This window comes from Balaenoptera musculus, chromosome 14 (genome assembly GCF_009873245.2).
Source record: "Balaenoptera musculus isolate JJ_BM4_2016_0621 chromosome 14, mBalMus1.pri.v3, whole genome shotgun sequence".
Taxonomy (NCBI): Eukaryota; Metazoa; Chordata; class Mammalia; order Artiodactyla; family Balaenopteridae; genus Balaenoptera; species Balaenoptera musculus.
The window spans coordinates 50,848,875-50,863,361 of record NC_045798.1 but is presented as its reverse complement, the minus strand read 5'-3'; the positions used below and the strand labels follow the sequence as shown (position 1 = coordinate 50,863,361).

The 14,487-nt window shown below is 41.0% G+C and overlaps 1 protein-coding gene and 1 long non-coding RNA gene across 3 annotated transcripts in view; one reads left to right on the top strand and one right to left on the bottom strand.

The window, feature by feature from the left end:
• The window catches only part of LOC118906654, a 78,857-nt gene extending 70,802 nt beyond the window's left edge, over positions 1-8,055 (bottom strand). Inside the window, exons 1-2 of the long non-coding RNA XR_005022564.1 lie at positions 7,997-8,055; positions 7,296-7,494 (exon numbers count right to left, since the gene is read on the bottom strand). This is a non-coding gene — a long non-coding RNA (uncharacterized LOC118906654). The remainder of the gene's footprint in view (positions 1-7,295; positions 7,495-7,996) is intronic.
• On the top strand, positions 7,740-14,250 carry LOC118906648 (zinc finger protein 396-like). 2 transcript variants are annotated; one of them, XM_036874179.1, is made up of 4 exons: positions 7,740-7,820; positions 10,012-10,502; positions 10,773-10,917; positions 11,802-14,250. In XM_036874179.1, the coding sequence occupies exons 2-4, from the start codon at positions 10,083-10,085 to the stop codon at positions 12,254-12,256; spliced, it is 1,020 nt and encodes a 339-aa protein (XP_036730074.1). In that variant the 5' UTR covers positions 7,740-7,820; positions 10,012-10,082; the 3' UTR covers positions 12,257-14,250. The 2 variants fall into 2 exon arrangements, with proteins under 2 accessions (XP_036730074.1, XP_036730073.1); XM_036874178.1 differs by lacking the exon at positions 7,740-7,820 and adding an exon at positions 8,162-8,296 and having other exon boundaries at positions 11,802-14,234.
• The last annotated feature ends 237 nt before the right edge of the window (positions 14,251-14,487 follow it).

The window sequence follows — 14,487 nt, the reverse complement described above, 5'->3', positions numbered from 1 at the left end:
AGACACTGATGAAAGAAATTAAAGATGATACCAACAGATGGAGAGATATACCATGTTCTTGGATTGGAAGAATCAATATTGTGAAAATGACTATACTACCCAAAGCAATCTACAGATTCAATGCAATCCCTATCAAATTACCAATGGCATTTTTTCTATAACTAGAACAAAAAATCTTAAAATTTGTATGGAGACACGAAAGATCCCGAATAGCCAAAGCAGTCTTGAGGGAAAAAAATGGAGCTGGAGGAATCAGACTCCCTGACTTCAGACTATACTACAAAGCTACAGTAATCAAGACAATATGGTACTGGCACAAAAACAGAAACATAGATCAATGGAACAAGATAGAAAGCCCAGAGATAAACCCACGCACCTATGGTCAACTAATCTATGGCAAAGGAGGCAAGGATATACAATGGAGAAAAGACAGTCTCTTCAATAAGTGGTGCTGGGAAAACTGGACAGCTACATGTAAAACAATGAAATTAGAATACTCCCTAACACCATACACAAAAATAAACTCAAAATGGATTAGAGACCTAAATATAAGACTGGACACTATAAAACTCTTAGAGGAAAACATAGGAAGAACACTTTTTGACATAAATCACAGCAAGATCTTTTTTGATCCACCTCCTAGAGTAATGAAAATAAAAACAAAAATAAACAAGTGGGACCTAATGAAACTTCAAAGCTTTTGCACAGCAAAGGAAACCATAAACAAGATGAAAAGACAACCCTCAGAATGGGAGAAAATATTTGCAAATGAATCAACGGACAAAGGATTAATCTCCAAAATATATAAACAGCTCATTCAGCTCAATATCAAAGAAACAAACACCCCAATCCAAAAATGGGCAGAAGACCTAAATAGACATTTCTCCAAAGAAGACATACAGACGGCCACGAAGCACATGAAAAGATGCTCAACATCACTAATTATTAGAGAAATGCAAATCAAAACTACAATGAGGTATCACCTCACTCCTGTTAGAATGGGCATCATCAGAAAATCTACAAACAACAAATGCTGGAGAAGGTGTGGAGAAAAGGGAAACCTCTTGCACTGTTGGTGGGAATGTAAATTGATACAGCCACTACGGAGAACAATATGGAGGTTCCTTAAAAAACTAAAAATAGAATTACCATATGACCCAGCAATCCCACTCCTGGGCATATACCCAGAGAAAACCGTAATTCAAAAAGACACATGCACCCGAATGTTCATTGCAGCACTATTTACAATAGCCAGGTCATGGAAGCAACCTAAATGCCCATCAACAGACGAATGGATAAAGAAGTTGTGGTACATATATACAATGGAATATTACTCAGCCATAAAAAGGAACGAAATTGAGTCATTTGTTGAGACGTGGATGGATCTAGAGACTGTCATACAGAGTGAAGTAAGTCAGAAAGAGAAAAACAAATATCGTATATTAATGCATGTGTGTGGAACCTAGAAAAATGGTACAGATGAGCCAGTTTGCAGGGCAGAAGTTGAGACACAGATGTAGAGAATGGACATATGGACACCAAGGGGGGAAAACTGCGGTGAGGTGGGGATGGTGGTGTGCTGAATTGGGCGATTGGGATTGACATGTATACACTGATGTGTATAAAATTGATGCCTAATAAGAACCTGCAGTATAAAAAAACAAACAAAACAACAAATACTAAACTTTCATTGGGTTATTTGTATGGAAATATGTTAATATAAATGTTTCAGACATTACATGAAATTTCTAAAAATCCTATATTTGTATTTGTATGGAAATATGTATGGAAATATGTTAATATAAATATTTCAGACATTACATGAAATTTCTAAAAATCTTATATCTGTATTTGTATGGAAATATGTATGGAAATATGTTAATATAAATGTTTCAGACATTACATGAAATTTCTAAAAATCTTATATGTTCTGGTATAATGTTATAAGTAATAATCCTAGTTATTACTTTAAAATGTATATCTCAGAAATAACTAATTTTCTTGTCAACTGCATCATTATGAACTTCCATCAAATCTTTAACCATGGTCATTTTTAAGTCTTTTGTCATTTACAGACAGTTCTGGGTGTACTCTGATGATTTTGCAAATATGTTCCTATAAAAGGGTTTCATCTTCAAGAAATTCATGGAAAAGACTCTGACAAGTACAGGTTTCTGGTAACTGACTGTACTGCTGAACTGAATGAATAAGCATTTTCAGAACTCTAATGAAAAACTGATGAACTCATAAAAGTGCTAACAAAACATCAAGATGAAAAAAAAATTAATTACATGGGACTGAGCGAACTGATGAGGATGAGTATAATTTTTGTGACTTTCTGTCTGAATTTAAAAAAAAAAAAAATCCCACAAGGACTCAGAGGCAAAGAATATACAAATCAATTTTCACTGCAAAGTAAAGGAGCTGTTACAGTGGAGGATTACTGGACTGAATGTCAATATTATGACATAGTATGAGTGTGTTTCATGTTTGGTAATTGCAATCATTGTTGCTTTTGTTGTGGTCATCCATGTACAATGCTTGGTGTCAGTCTATTTATCTCTTTTTTTTTTTTTTTTTTTTAAACATCTTTATTGAAGTATAATTGCCTTACAATAGTGTGTTAGCTTCTGCTTTATAACAAAGTGAATCAGTTATACATATACAATATGTTCCCATTTCTCTTCCCTTTTGCATCTCCCTCCCTCCCACCCTCCCCATCCCACCCCTCTAGGTGTATTTATCTCTTGTAAAAATAAAATACAGTGTGTGTGTGTGAAAAAAAAAAAAAAAAAAAAAAGTAAAACTGTCACTGTTTGCAGATGACATGATACTATACATAGAGAATCCTAAAGATACTACCAGAAAACTACTAGAGCTAATCAATGAATTTGGTAAAGTTGCACGATACAAAATTAATGCACAGAAACCTCTTGCATTCCTATACACTAATGATGAAAAATCTGAAAGAGAAATTAAGGAAACACTCCCATTTACCATTGCAACAACAAGAATAAAATACCTAGGAATAAACCTACCTAGGGAGACAAAAGACCTGTATGCAGAAAACTATAAGACACTGATGAAAGAAATTAAAGATGATACCAACAGATGGAGAGATATACCATGTTCTTGGATTGGAAGAATCAATATTGTGAAAATGACTATACTACCCAAAGCAATCTACAGATTCAATGCAATCCCTATCAAATTACCAATGGCATTTTTTCTATAACTAGAACAAAAAATCTTAAAATTTGTATGGAGACACGAAAGATCCCGAATAGCCAAAGCAGTCTTGAGGGAAAAAAATGGAGCTGGAGGAATCAGACTCCCTGACTTCAGACTATACTACAAAGCTACAGTAATCAAGACAATATGGTACTGGCACAAAAACAGAAACATAGATCAATGGAACAAGATAGAAAGCCCAGAGATAAACCCACACACCTATGGTCAACTAATCTATGGCAAAGGAGGCAAGGATATACAATGGAGAAAAGACAGTCTCTTCAATAAGTGGTGCTGGGAAAACTGGACAGCTACATGTAAAAGAATGAAATTAGAACACTCCCTAACACCATACACAAAAATAAACTCAAAATGGATTAGAGATCTAAATGTAAGACTGGACACTATAAAACTCTTAGAGGAAAACATAGGAAGAACACTTTTTGACATAAATCACAGCAAGATCTTTTTTGATCCACCTCCTAGAGTAATGGAAGTAAAAACAAAAATAAACAAATGGGACCTAATGAAACTTCAAAGCTTTTGCACAGCAAAGGAAACCATAAACAAGACGAAAAGACACCCCTCAGAATGGGAGAAAATATTTGCAAATGAATCAACGGACAAAGGATTAATCTCCAAAATATATAAACAGCTCATGCAGCTCCATATTAAAAAAACAAACAACCCAATCCAAAAATGGGCAGAAGACCTAAATAGACATTTCTCCAAAGAAGGTATACAGATGGCCAAGAAGCACATGAAAAGCTGCTCAACATCACTAATTATTAGAGAAACGCAAATCAAAACTACAATGAGGTATCACCTCACACCAGTTAGAATAGGCATCATCAGAAAATCTACAAACAAGAAGTGCTGGAGAGGGTGTGGAGAAAAGGGAACCCTCTTGCACTGTTGGTGGGAATGTAAATTGATACAGCCACTATGGAGAACAGTACGGAGGTTCCTTAAAAAACTAAAAATTGAATTACCATATGATCCAGCAATCCCACTATTGGGCATATACCCAGAGAAAACCATAATTCAAAAAGACACATGCACCCCAATGTTCATTGCAGCACTATTTACAATAGCCAGGTCATGGAAGCAACCTAAATGCCCACTGACAGACGAATGGATAAAGAAGTTGTGATACATATATACAATGGAATATTACTCAGCCATAAAAAGGAATGAAATTGGGTCATTTGTAGAGACGTGGATGCATCTAGAGACTGTCATACAGAGTGAAGTAAGTCAGAAAGAGAAAAACAAATATTGTATATTAACACATATATGTAGAACCTAGAAAAATGGTACAGATGAACCCGTTTGCAGAGCAGAAATTGAGACACAGATGTAGAGAACAAACGTATGGACACCAACGGGGGAAAGCGGTGGAGGGTGGTGGTGTGATGAACTGGGCAATTGGGATTGACATGTATACACTGATGTGTATAAAATTGATGACTAATAAGGACCTGCTGTATAAAAAAATAAATAAAATAAAATTCAAAAATTAAAAATAAATAAATAAATAAAGTGATTGTCCTCTTCCTTCACTGTGTTTATAAGTAGCTTATAAAATTTACAGGGAGGGAATTCCCTGGCAGTCCAGTGGTTAGGACTCCAAGCTTTCACTGAACCACGCCAAGGGCGTGGGTTCAATCCCTGGTTAGGGAACTAAGATCCCGCAAGCTGCGCCACGCAGGGGGAAGAAAAAAAAGAAGAAATTTACAAGGAGTTTAATATACAGGAGAAGCATTCAGATATAGAGCACATTTGATATTTACTTTCACATAATCTCACAAAGTGTCCAATTTTGTGTTGTGTGATTGTATGGTATTGATTAAAGCATCTCATTCAGCCTCAGATTCAGGCTACCGAAAACTCCCCTCAAAAGTCCACATAAGCCACTGTCAAACCTACTCATACTGTTTTTTTTTAAACTTTAATGACGCACTATCCACCCAATGGTCAGCCTACCATCCAACAAACACCAGCCTCCCAAATATTTCCTGAATCTGCCTCCATCCTCTCCCCCCTGTGCACTAGTTCAGACCTCCATCAGCTGCAGCCTGGAACCTTGCAGTAGCTTCAGAGCTGGTCACCCTACCTTCAGTTTGGTCTCCACTCAAACCCATCTTTCACATTGCCATCAGAATTCTATCTGAACTGCAGATATGCTTGAGCCACTCGCTCAAGACCCTGCTTAAAATTTTAGTTCACAGCCTTTTACTTGGCCTGCCAAATCTTTCAAAACTAGACCCCTGCTTACTTCTTCACCCTCATCCGCAGCCACTCATGTTTTGACATCCTTCAATCCAACAAATCTAAACTTTCTGCTCTGGTCCCTCAGTCTGAAATGTATCAACACTCAGCTCTCCCCAACACCTCCCTTTCTTTGTGCTTTTGTAGCATCCTGTAGGTAGCTCCATCAGAACATCTGCCACTTTGTTTGGAATAGTCAGTTTATATACTCTTCTCCTTAATTAGTCTATCAGTTCCTAAAGAGCAAGAATCTGTATCTCAGGACTTCCCTGGTGGTCCAGTGGTTAAGAATCCACCTTCCAGTGCAGGGGACGCGGGTTCGATCCCTGGTCAGGCAACTAAGATCCTACATGCCGCGGGGCAACTAACCTGGAGCACCACAACTACTGAGCCCGCATGCTCCGGAGCCTGCAAGCCACAACTAGAGAGAAGCCTGCATGCCGCAACGAAGATCCCGCATGCTTGCAACTAAGACCTGACGCAGCCGAATAAATAAATAAATTTTTTTTAAAAAAAGAATCTGTCTCTCACATCTGAATTCCCAGTGTTTACCATGCAGCTGGTATACAGCTAGATGCTTGCTCTACTAGTTTGTTCCTGTTAATTTCTTTCCACCCAAACATTAAAAAAATAAAAACAAACAAAAACCTGCCCTTTATCAAGCTTACTGTGAACTATTTATTACAAGCAATCGTTTACATTTGCTCCCTTTTTTTTTCTTTTCTTTTTTTTTGGCTGTGTTGGGTCTTCGTTGCTGCACGCGCACTTTCTCTAGTTGCGGCGAGCAGGCGCTACTCTTCATTGTGGTGCGTGGGCTTCTCACTGTGGTGGTTTCTCTTGTTGCAGAGCTCTAGGAGTGCGGGCTTCAGTAGTTGTGGCACACAGGCTCAGTAGTTGTGGCTCGTGGGCTTAGTTGCTCCGCAGCACATGGGATCTTCCTGGACCAGGGCTCGAACCCATGTCCCCTGCATTGGCAGGCGGATTCTTAACCACTGCGCCACCAGGGAAGCCTCCCTTTTTTAAAAGAAACCTTAGGTTCTTGGGTCCAGCTATTTGGTAGAATCCTAGCTGATGAACTCACCTCTGACTTCCTGCCAAATCAAATGGCTTTTCACAGTTCCTTATTCTCCTTGCAGCTTTTGACTGCTGTCCATTTTCTCCTTAAACCACCTTCTATGACTTCACACCACTGCCAAGATTGCCCTTGAGGATCTGTTTCAGATTCCTCATTGCCTTGAGTCATTTAACCTACCCATCATCACCATAAATACATTCCCTTGTACACTTTTGGGTTGTCTTGCTATTTGTGTTAGCAATTAACTCAGCAAAAAATTTTATCCCATGAAATACCGCTGTAGAAGCAAGAATTTCTTAAAAAAATAAATTCTTCAAATTTAATATCATTGTAGGTTAATTAAGATGCAAGTTTCTCCACTAATCCCCTAGGTCTGGCATAGACTGAGTAAACCAGCCTTTTCTCTCATCACTTCAGACTCCATTACTAATATACCTTTCTTTTTTGTTTGTTTGCTCATACCAAAAGGGTTTTTTTCTTCTTATTGTCGTTTATTAATTTTCAAGCATTGCTGTCCTCTCCCTGATTCCCTACTTCCCTCTACAAGTATATTTCCAAGAGTCCCTAGGGAAAGTGGGTGGAGGAGGGAGCCAATATGTGGGGCTATGGCCTTGTAGCTCATTTAGCCTCAAATTTATTTTTAAATTTACTCAAGATTATCTGAGGACATATATATGTATATATTGGTGCCAAAATATGTGCGTGCGCGGGTTCACACCTTTTCAAGGGCCATTAGGTTCTCTTGTGAAAACATGGGGTGAGGATGGGAGGGTCAAACCCATTTCTTACGACGATACTCGGAGCGTAGCCAGCCTCAGGAGAGCAGACGGTATTACAGAAAGTTGTGCTTAGCGGTAGAAAGCCCGGGAGTCTCCTCCGTGACCTTGGCCAAGTCACAGAAACTTTGGGTTTATTCCCTGTAAAATGGGGATAAACGTACTGGGTTATCGAAAGAGTAAACGAAATAATGTAAGTAAAAGTACTCTGAGAAAAATACTGCTGGTTTCTTTGAACGGGGATCCCGAGCAGCTGGATTCCCATCCGTCGGTATTTCGCTCTTCCCCGCAGTCCAAGAGCTACCTCTCTGGAAGCCTGAGGCGCGGGCCTCGGCTCGTCTCCATGGCAACCGCTCAGGCATCCTGAGCCCCGCCCCCTCCCCGCCGCGAGGACCGGAAGCAGCGGCCCGTTGGGCGCTTCCCCGGCTTCTCCCCCAAAACACGGGGTCGTCCTTCCTAGGCCGGAGGTGAGAGTTGAGGTCTCTTCGCTCTGCTAGGCCTCCGGGAGAAGCGACCGTCACCCGGGGGGATGGGGAAGGGATGGCCGCGGGCCTGGGGCCACCTCACGGTAGCCCCACCACCACTCCCAACACGCGCCCGCGCACCCCCTCTTCATACCCCTCCCCGCCCCCACCCCGGCTACCTCTTCCTCACGCCCCCGGCGCTTCTCCGCGGCCTCCACCTCGTCCCCGCACCTCCTGGCCTCTCACAGCGCGTGCGTGCACCCCCTTTCCTTGTCCGGGTACCCCGTGGCGCCTGACCCCCGCCCCCAAAGCCGACCTCCTCCCATCACCCTCCGCGCGCTTACCTGACCTCCCGCGCACCCTCCCCCCGCGCCCATTCTCCTCGTGTGGTCTCGCGGAGTCGGGTTTCCGTCCGGGAGCGGCGCCGTGTGGTGGAGGAAGGTGTCCCGGGACCGTCGGGAGCAGGCTCAGCAGAGGAGGTATTTCCAAGGGAGAGTCGGTCCCCTCGGGAAAGACTCCCGGATCTGGGACTCTGGGCGAAACCCTCCCCTCCAGGGACCGGGTTCGTTACGGACCCTCGCGCGGTGTTGGGGGTTTGGTCTCTTGGGTGGAACTGAGAGCAATTGTGGACCCGGCACAGACTCCGCTCCTGGTGCGGGAGACGCAAACTGCGTCCCGGTGGCCACTCCTGCGACTTCCAGAGGATGCTTTAGCTTAGGGGCCCTCTGTGTAACTCCCCTAGACGGCTGCAGACACGTGGCCTCAAACCCCACCTGTCGCTCCGGTCTCGATCCCAGATTCGGTTCCGGCTCAGGATCATATGGGTCTGCTGCTCCTTCTTTGCGCTGGGACCCCGGCCACCGGCTCTGGACCGCGCGGCACCGTAGAAAGTGTGGATGGCCTGAACTCAGACCCCAGCTCTGCTCCTTTGCCTTTGGTCTCGTTACCTGAGCTTGCCCTGGCGGGTTCCTCAACATGGGGATGAAAAGAACCTTACAGGGATTTTGTGGGGATTTAAATGAGTTTATATTTATTAAGATCCCTAGACGAGTGCTTAGCACATAGTAAATTCTCTGCGTTTCAATTGTGGAGCACTGTATAAAGTTGTGTCATTTATTTGGTAACCTTGTCTTTCCCGGGCTAGAATATAAGCTTTATGCAGCCGCAGGCTTTGTTCGGGTCACCGCCATATCTTCAGTGCCAGAAGAGTTCTCGGTGAAGTGGGGAAAAAAATGGTAAAGAGGAAAAATAGGGGCACATATAACAGTTTAAATTAGTTATCAGTTACTAGTGATACATATACTAAAATGCTATTAAGGAAAGTGTCTTCCCACCCCCATCCTGCTAACAAGCTAGTGATACTTGGAGAAATTGTTGCCCCCATACATCACTATGTTGCTGGTGACACTGTGATTTGATACAGCGTTTTCTATAATCTGTTTGATAATACATAGCAAGATATTTGTCCCTTTTCCTTTGACCCCAGTAAGTCAAGTCCTTGGGACATCTTGGAAGGAAATAATTTGAAAGGAGAAAAATAGTATATTTTCTGAAAATGTGCTTCCCAGCATTGTTTATAATAGTAAAAATTAGAAACAGCCTAAATATTCTACAATAAAGAGATAATTAAGTAAATAATATGAATGTCACAGATGAGCAGTAGACATGTACATGAAAAAAATGGAAATACATTAAGATGGAGGAATATGCTTTTTTCTTTTGAATGGTCCCTTTAATGCCAAAGTAATATTGTTTTAAAAATTAGTAAGCATTGAAAAAAAAATCTATGCAAAAGTACTTCTCTCGTGAGACTATTCCTTAGAGCTCCTTGCGGCAGTCTAGAAAAAATTAACTGGCTCTTCGAGGCTGACCCAGAGTCATAACTTTCCTCAGCCTTCCCTTATTTCTGTTCTCCAGGAGCTCCTCTGCAACCCTGGCTGATCTCTTATTGTGATATTTAGTCAGCCTCATGTGCATGATTTTCAGAATAAATTGCGAATTACTCATGTATATAAATTAATGCCTCTGAGCTCTTTGATTCTCTTAAAGAAGGAAGTGTTCTTTGAAAGCATGGTTTATGTTAAGATTAAGGGCAGCACTTTCTGTACAGTCTTATGTGTCTAATCTTAGTTGTATCGTTCTAAGAAGCATTTGTCTTTGTCTTGTTTCCACTTGTCTCTTTAATCATATTTAGGAGTGTCCATAAGGAGAGTTTCACCTTCTTGAAGATTAAAGCCTAGCAGTTCTGAGCTATTCCCAGTCCAAATGTCTGCAAAATTGAGAGAGACATCAAAACTCCTTACACAAACTTCAGGGGACCCTGACTGCATTCTGGTAATGAAGGTGGAAGAGGGAGGGCAGGCCTGTAATATGGTCTCCAGCCGCCACTGGAGCAGCTACTACAGCTCAGAGACCTACCGCCAGCGGTTCAGGCAGTTTGACTACCAGGAGTCACCTGGGCCCCGGGAGGCTCTGAGCCGGCTCCGCGAGCTTTGCTGTCAGTGGCTGAGGCCAGAGGTGCACAGCAAGGAGCAGATCCTGGAGCTGCTGGTGCTGGAGCAGTTCCTGGCCATGTTGCCTGAGGAGCTGCAGGCTTGGTTTCAAGAGAACCGACCAGAGAGTGGAGAGGAAGCCGTGGTGATGCTGGAGGAGCTGGAGAAAGAGCATGACAGGGCGGCTGAACAGGTGAGACGGGGCTGTGGGGATGAGGGACAAGGCTGAGTCAGGAGCTCTGGCACATCACTGGGGTGAGAGCTCCCAAATTGTACTCCCACTCAGCACAACTAAATGTAGAGTGTGGTGAGTGGACTCCCGGCTGTGCCAGAAAACAGAACGCGCCTCTGCCTTTTTCCTCCCTTTTCCTGTGTCCCAGGATAGTTTCTTCTCTGTTACTTTATCTTCAAGTCCCAACCTGATTCCCTTCTTCAGCCTCAGTTAGTACCAAACTGTTTCTAGGTCTTTCTTGGACGAAATGAGGACATGCTTGCAAAGAAGCTACCAACTTGTGAAATCACTCAGGAGACACCACGTAGCCAGCTTAAGCCCACAAAAAAGCAACTGCAGTGGGCATCGAAGGAGCTTCACACCTTAAGACAAAATGGTGAGGGGCAGGGTTCAGTTCATGGTGGGGGGGTGGGAAGGTGGCCTCTCAGCCCACCCATCACACACATCTAGGCTGCTTTCTGTAAGAGGTCTCCAGTCTCCCCTCCTACCTCCTGTTCCTGTGGGAACTTCCACCATTATATATCCTGCCAATGCACATTCTCAGTATTTTGTCCTTATTTCCTTCTCAAAGATTCTTATAATATTGTTCAGATTTTTGAATCCTTGACATCATCTCCATCTGGATTTTCAAACCTTTTTTTAAGCAGCATGACCCTCTTCTCAATGAAATTTTATGCGGAGTTGCAATATATTAAACAGATGAAAACACAGCTACTCTGACTAAAGCAGGAACAAGCAGTCTCAGCCCACCTCTTCTGCCGTCAGGCAGTCCGTGAGGCCCTTTTGAGGGACCCCAAGGTCACAGTCTAAAGACTGATTCATTTATTTTTATAACTTTTGTTTATTGATACTGTTGTACTAAATCTTGCTTATTGCTACCCACTACCACATTTAATTCCTCTCCTTCAGTTCCTCCTCTGCTTCTCCAATAATTCCTCATCTTTTAGGCCCTTTCTTTTCTTCCAGACTTTCCTCAGTTTCTAATGTATCTTTTTACCTCTACTCACCATTCTACCTTTTGCACAGAGCTTTTCGTCTTTATAGTTGCCCGCCTCATCAATATATAAACCTTCTCTTTCACCTTTTGATCTTCTCAGTGTTTTCTGCCTTACCCTCTCCATCCTCCACATTGTGATGCTATATTTCAAACATGCCAGCTAAAAAATAGTCTATATATATTTCATTTGGATCATTCTATTTCGTTTTCCTTCCTTCTGAACAGAGAACTGGTTACATTTGCTTTTCCATGTATTATTTCAGATAGAGACACCGGAACTATAAATGTGAAATCAGCTTCAAGGCGAAAGACTTCTTCAGGCAAAGAACTGCATTACAAAGTTTCTAACACTCTTCAGATGAATGCTTCCCAGAGTTTCACATTTAGAGGAACCTGTGAACAAGATAGAAAGTTTGAAAGAAGACAGGGAAACCGTCCTCGAAAAAAACAACACAAGTGTGATGAATGTGGGAAAGTCTTTAGTCAGAGCTCAGCCCTTAATCTACATCAGAGGATCCACAGTGGAGAGAAACCTTATACATGTGACGTGTGTGCAAAGTCTTTCAGCCGAAGTGCAATCCTGATTCAACATCGAAGAATCCACACTGGGGAGAAACCCTTCAAATGTCATGAATGTGGGAAAGCCTTTAGTCAGAGCTCGAATCTTTTCAGACATAGGAAAAAACATGCTGGAGAAAAAGTCCCATCAGTGCTGTGAGGGAGTCAAAGCATTTACTGAGAACTTTTTCAACAGGGGAGCAGACACAAGGCACCAATACTCCTTTAGTATAAATCGGTAGTTTCAGTGGGCACCAATTTCCTTTCAAAGGTTGTAAAAGCCACAGGAGAGAATGTAGAATATTTTCTGTCAGCATTGTTTGCTTTTCTGCTTTTCAGTACAGTGTCAGTTCAGATGATTGAGATTCTAAAGCTTAAATCGGATTTCCATCCCTAGTGCAACTCTTGAAAAGATACTCTCAGACATGTTCTACTGTTTCCATTATTAACACAAATAATGAACTAGTATGTTCCTTTTTAGACAAGTACATTTTCCCTGTTGAGAAGGAATGTGTGAGTTAGTATATAAGTGGGTATTCTCCATTTCATTACTTGCACATTGGAGTTACTAGACCAAAGATTAAATCAGTTTTTAAAAAAAATTTCCTGGGAATTCTCTGGCAGTCCAGTGGTTAGGACTCCACGCTTTCACTGCTTCAGGCCTGGGTTCAATCCCTGATCAGGGAACTAATATCCTCCAAGTCATGTGGCATGGCCAAAAATAATAATAATAAAACAAATTTACTGTTTTATTTTCTGTTACCAGATTCAAAATATGAGAATAGGATTGAGGAGACCCAAAAGAATATGTACCTCAAGACCTAAGCGGAAATGTCCAGGGTCATTGTTAGGAAGCAGATGAGTAAAGGGACTTTACTCATCTCTTACGAAAACCGGAGAACCTACATACTGTTTTGTTTCAATTTTTAAAATTGAGGTATAGTTGATGTATAATATCATCTATATATACTGTTGATGATACTAAGTAATTTCCTGTGTAGGAAAAAAGAATTATCTCCTTTACAATTTATATTGGAAATATCTCAGTGAAAGCATTAAGATTTGCTCTACATGTCTTCAGGAAGTGGCCTAAATATGATGAGTGTTCTAATAATGAACAGTTATCTGTGGGTGCTTATATAAAGTTGATGATCACCTTAACATAAAGAAAAGAGGAAGATGAAGAAAAGACTGTCCAAACAAGACTGATGTTACCTGGTAAGTGCAGCACATAATGGAGAAGCATACTTACCTGGAAATGGAAACCATTAACAGCTGATGACTATCCTTCAGAGTTCTTCATGGCCTCTGTTCTGGCATAAATCAGCTGTGAACATGTTTCAGGCATCACAGGACAACCTTTTCAGGGTCTTATGCATTCTTAGTAAATGAGTTTCTAGAAAATTTATCATGATGTTAAGACCTTGGATTTTGATACTCTTGTACAAATGAGAGAATCACTAAAGTTCAATTTAAAGAGTCCATTGAGTTTAACCCACATTTAATTCAATCAGATTCTCTTGTTTAAAAAGTAAATGACTGGTATTTTTTTTAAGTATTCTGACAATATATAACATAATGTCCCCCTTTCCAGGGATTCTTAATAAAATTCTGTATGTATTACAAGAATACATGGATTGTCGTGTCTCCCATGGTGCCACCGTTACCCAATATGGAGGCAACCATGAGAAATGAAAGTCCTTAGAAGGAGAAGGGAAGATAGGCCTCATGGTGAACTTCTTTGTTCCTCATGAAGTGTAAACATTTCATTATCAGAAAATCCAGTCATATCTAGTGCTTGGAGTAACTCCTGAGACAAATGTGGGATTACATGCTCTGCTTAGTTAGAATATTGATAAATATTAGATTAGTAAGGGGAGAGGAGAATACAAATTTTAATTTTAGAATTTTCTGATAGTGATTATACTCTGTAGCTCTAGTAAATATGAATAAGTATTGAGTTTTGTACATTTTCATTTATTAAAAATGTAGGAGTCTTTTTATTTGGGTCTCATTCTTTTTGTAATTAAAGAGAGGAACAAGCCATCTATTAAAGCAGCAAATGCCTCAAAAGATACATGTATTGTGAATTACTGCTTAATCATGGAAAGAGTTTTTTGGATACTATGTGAATAAAATGACAGAATCTAAATCAAATATTCTGAGGCAAGCATCTTTCTTCACTTGCTTCTGCCATAAACTTTGCAAGATTACATTGTCTTCAGTGTGAATAATCTGAACTTCTCCACCAGACAGTGATGTGAATCATATCATCTTAGAATAACGAATCTTTAAAGGGTGTCACTGAGTACTCTAAGTTATCTTGAACTTGCATGGGTCTCCTAATAAGTAGAAGGTGCTGGTTTATCTAACTGGAGAATTAATATGACT

Coding starts and splice junctions, on each gene's coding strand:
- LOC118906648 (XM_036874179.1), top strand. CDS start 10,083: ATGTCTGCAAAATTGAGAGAGACATCAAAACTCCTTACACAAACTTCA. Junction 10,503..10,772: donor ATGACAGGGCGGCTGAACAG/GTGAGACGGGGC, acceptor AACTGTTTCTAG/GTCTTTCTTGGACGAAATGA. Junction 10,918..11,801: donor TCACACCTTAAGACAAAATG/GTGAGGGGCAGG, acceptor GTATTATTTCAG/ATAGAGACACCGGAACTATA.